The sequence below is a fragment of the Cyprinodon variegatus genome, unplaced genomic scaffold, assembly GCF_000732505.1.
Source record: "Cyprinodon variegatus isolate N-32 unplaced genomic scaffold, C_variegatus-1.0 Scaffold70, whole genome shotgun sequence".
Lineage (NCBI taxonomy): Eukaryota > Metazoa > Chordata > Actinopteri > Cyprinodontiformes > Cyprinodontidae > Cyprinodon > Cyprinodon variegatus.
In genome coordinates, this window is record NW_015150523.1 from 205,961 (window position 1) to 209,878 (window position 3,918).

At 44.9% G+C, this 3,918-nt stretch overlaps 1 protein-coding gene across 1 annotated transcript in view; it reads left to right on the forward strand.

The window, feature by feature from the left end:
* The first annotated feature begins 1,688 nt into the window (after positions 1-1,688).
* The window catches only part of cttnbp2 (cortactin binding protein 2), an 85,854-nt gene continuing 83,624 nt past the window's right edge, over positions 1,689-3,918 (forward strand). Inside the window, exon 1 of the mRNA XM_015372238.1 lies at positions 1,689-1,976. Coding sequence (XP_015227724.1) covers positions 1,896-1,976 — 81 coding nt within the window. The 5' untranslated portion in view covers positions 1,689-1,895. The remainder of the gene's footprint in view (positions 1,977-3,918) is intronic.

The window sequence follows — 3,918 nt, forward strand, 5'->3', positions numbered from 1 at the left end:
CCATCCATCCATCCATCTTCCTCCGCTTATCCGGGGTTGGGTCGCGGGGGCAGCAGCTTAAGAAGGGAGGCCCCAGACTTCCCTCTCCCCAGCCACTTCTTCCAGCTCTTCAGGAGGAACCCCAAGGCGTTCCCAGGCCAGCCGAGAAACATAGTCTCTCCAGCGTGTCCTGGGTCTTCCCCGGGGCCTTCCCCCGGTGGGACGTGCCCAGAACACCTCACCAGGGAGGCGTCCAGGAGGCATCCTAAACAGATGCCCAAGCCACCTCAACCACCTCATTTGTTGATATTCTGATAATCTCCCTTTCTTCCATCTCGTTCAGCACTTGCTGCAGCTTCATGTAATGGTCAGGGAGCACTCACCTGTATGGGAGCTGGAAAGGTTTGCTGTCAGAGAGGGTTATGTGGTGCACAAAGCCCTTCGTTTCCCTAACGATCAAGATGGTGACGGGATAATAAACCATCATACTTAAAAAATTATTGTCTGGCAGCCCTCAGAAACTTCACAAAACTCAATATTGACACCACCTAGCCCAACTTATCCAAGCCTGTCTTTGGCTAAGCTGACTTCTATAGTGGGTGACATGGTGGACTGAATACAGCTAACAAGTGGAACCTCTGAGCACTCTGCCCCACACATGTTCTCTAGTGCTACAATGGGGGGTACCCACCTATCAGCTAGTTTTGTGTTGTCTCTCAAAAACACAGCTGTCAGATATATTGATGAGCTTTAGCAGGATCCATCTGTCTCCCCACAATGTAGTAACAATCTTTGCTACCAAAACATCCCTAGGTGCTGAGTGGGAAGATGTTAGCTCTGTCATGACTGTGCTGTCTGGAGAAAGTGTGTTTTAAGCAGTTTCCCCTCCATAAGAGATTCACACCCAGGCTCAAAGCAGGTAGCAGAATCACATCTTACGTTACCGATCTTATCAGGATTATCTCCAGCTTTTCAGGGTTTAAGACCAGACAGCATGGACAGGAAATTCTTAATTTCTGGATCCCCAGAAGGCCAGAGGGTAGACACTGTTTTTGAGTGAGACTTGCATAACTTGGACTGATGTAAGATGTATTTTATCAAAAGAGCATGAATTCTGAATTCATCATTTTTTAAATTAGTATATTGATGTGTATAATTAACCACAAAAATGTTTATGTTTTGAATATTCCACTTGAGAGTTTTTCTGCTGAAATTTACTACAATTTTCTTGCCCTATCTGTGACTGTGCCCTGACAGACTGTGGAAGAACCACAGTGCTTTGTACTATAAACTTCCAGAAAACTGTAAAAGTGCGGAAAGCCTGAGTTCCTTTAAATCAAGACTAAAAACACATTTGTTCAGGATTGCTTTCGACTGTTCTAGTTAAACAGTTCAACTGAAACATCATTAGTTCAACTTTTTTTTATTTTCTTTAGTCCAACTGTTTTTAATCTTGTTTCTTTTTCTGCATTTTTTTTCTTTTTTTTTCCGTACTTGCTTTATTTTCCTATATTTTAATAATGTAAAGCACTTTGCATTGTCTTTGTACTGAATTGTGCTATTATTGGGTAAGGGTGGCCATGCCCCCCCCCCCCCATCTAGCTCCGCCCCTACATTGGACCCCTTTTTCTCCAGCTGGTAACGCATCAGGTCCCTGCATCTGGATTTTACGCATCTGTCGCCCCCCGCCTCCACAGACCTGCCTACTCTGCGCCCCCCGCCCCTTCAGCCCAAACGCTCCAGTCTCGCGCTGATTGTCTGGAGAACCGACGCTTCCTCCCCAACCATCTAATATTCCGTTTTTCAGCTTGGTTTTCCAATGGCCGCCCGGGGCGTGCTTTGCGACCAGCAGCTAAATAGTTAAGGCGTTTTTTGCCGGATGCACCCACACTCCAGCAGACCGCTACAGCACGAAGATGGCGTCGGAGGGAGCGAGCGGAGAGCAGCCTCCCCCGGTTCAAACACTGGTCGCTGCGGCGCCGGGAGGTGTCGACACGGTAAGCCGCCGGGATGGAGGCGCTCTATCTTTGTATATAAAAATGTGTAATGTCAGCGTGGCTGTCACTGGAGCGCAGGGAATGAAACGCGCTGCGCATCTATGTCTCTAAAAGGCTCTGGAAGCAACAGCGGCGCGAGGCGCTCTGATCTATGAGGCACGAGCCCCGTTTCCATGAGGCACATTTATTCTTAGCATGTTTGCTTTTATTCTTCTTCTTTCGTGTGTGTGTCGTTCATTGTAATAGTTTAGTGGTTTCTCGCGGCCTCTCAGCGTTCCTGTTTTCCCCATGAAAGGAAAAACTGGCGCTGGATACGCAGGTTGTGACTCATTCTAGTAGGAGCTACACAGGAATACACACACATCTCATTCCTCCTGAAGGGGCTTGTTTTCTATACTGGTAGAAAAACATAAATCATTTTTTTCCTAATCCAAAGGGATTTCAGTTTCTTTGATGCGCATCACTGAAACAAAGTTATCAGGCTACTGTCCAGTTTTTTCTTTATTATTCAGAACAGAAGTTTTCACCCTTAGAAAATCATACCATGCTCAGATATCTATACCTTTTGGTTATTTGATCCACATCAAACCTCTCCTATTTATAGCACTGATTGCAATGCAAAACCTCTGTTTACATTTTCTGCAATCCATTAAAGGCATAAGAGGGAGAGAAACGCACTATTATCAGTTCAATCTGGAAAAATCACAAGAAAAATAAATTGATACAATTACTTTGTCTTTGGCGCTCAGACCTCGGCAGGAAACATAGGGTTGAATTTTGATGGATATGCATGAACAGGAGCAAAGAATAGGGCTGTTTCCCCCCCAGGCCTGAAAATGGTGGTGGAGTGGAGATAGATGAAGTTGGTCAGTCTGTAGATTGCTGGTTAGCGAGACGGTATGCTGAGATCCAGCTTCAGAACATGGAAGTCCAGTTTGGATAACACAGGTTGAGAGAACCCGTCCATGATTAGCAAGCATGAAGCGACAGTGGAGAGGAAAAACTTCCCCTTGGGAAGAAACCTCTTGCAGAACCTTCTGCCGGACCCAATAAGATGAGACAAGGAACACAGTAAGAGTCTGGGAGGAATGAGACTCTGATGAAGCTTTAGCTACGATGGTGGAGGAGGGGCTGGAGGTGGGTTGAAACATTGTCATCTGAATGAAGTCACACAGCACAACCACCGCCTGTGCACAGGAGCAGACAAGTTGCAGATCGGAGGCTTTTTAAGATGAACTTTGGATGCCGATTGGCTTTCGTGGAGGCGTGTGTCGCAGGTGGATATAGGAGAGCAATGAGTTTCTTTAGTTTAACTTCCGCCTAGGCTCCATTTTGTATTACTATCAGCACCATATCTGTAGTTTGATGTAAAGTTTATAAGGCTGCATTTAAATATAGCTCTACTCTTATCTGACATCTTCATTAATTAATCATGTTTTTAATGATTGATCTGAGGCTGAATGATGTTAGTTATTGACTTCTGCTTCCACTAGTTGAAACCAGTCAGGCTTTTTCCCTGCAGCCATGTCTGCTGTTGGAAAGGACTGCAGGGAAGGTTGTGTGCCTTTCCTTTTATATAAAACATTTTAATGGCAAGTCTAAGGCTGGATTCAGAAAAGATCTTTAATCCCCAAGGCAACTTTGGGGAAAGTTTACTTGTGATTTAGTGATATTTTTCACATGATTTCATTCAAATCCCGCTTAAAGCTGTTTAACTTGTAAATTGTGTGACTGCAGCGTCATGATAGAAGAGCGGCAAGTAGATTTTAGGGAAAAAAAGACTGAAATGTCTAGATTCAGAGGTAATATTGGGCCAAGTTTATCTAAAAGTGAGTCCCAGTCCTACCAGTTAAGCCCGGTTACACAGAGGCCATCCACAGTGTTCGAGTTAACAAAAAAAAGAGGTGGTTGGGAGTTCAGCCTGCATTAATTAGTTTAACTG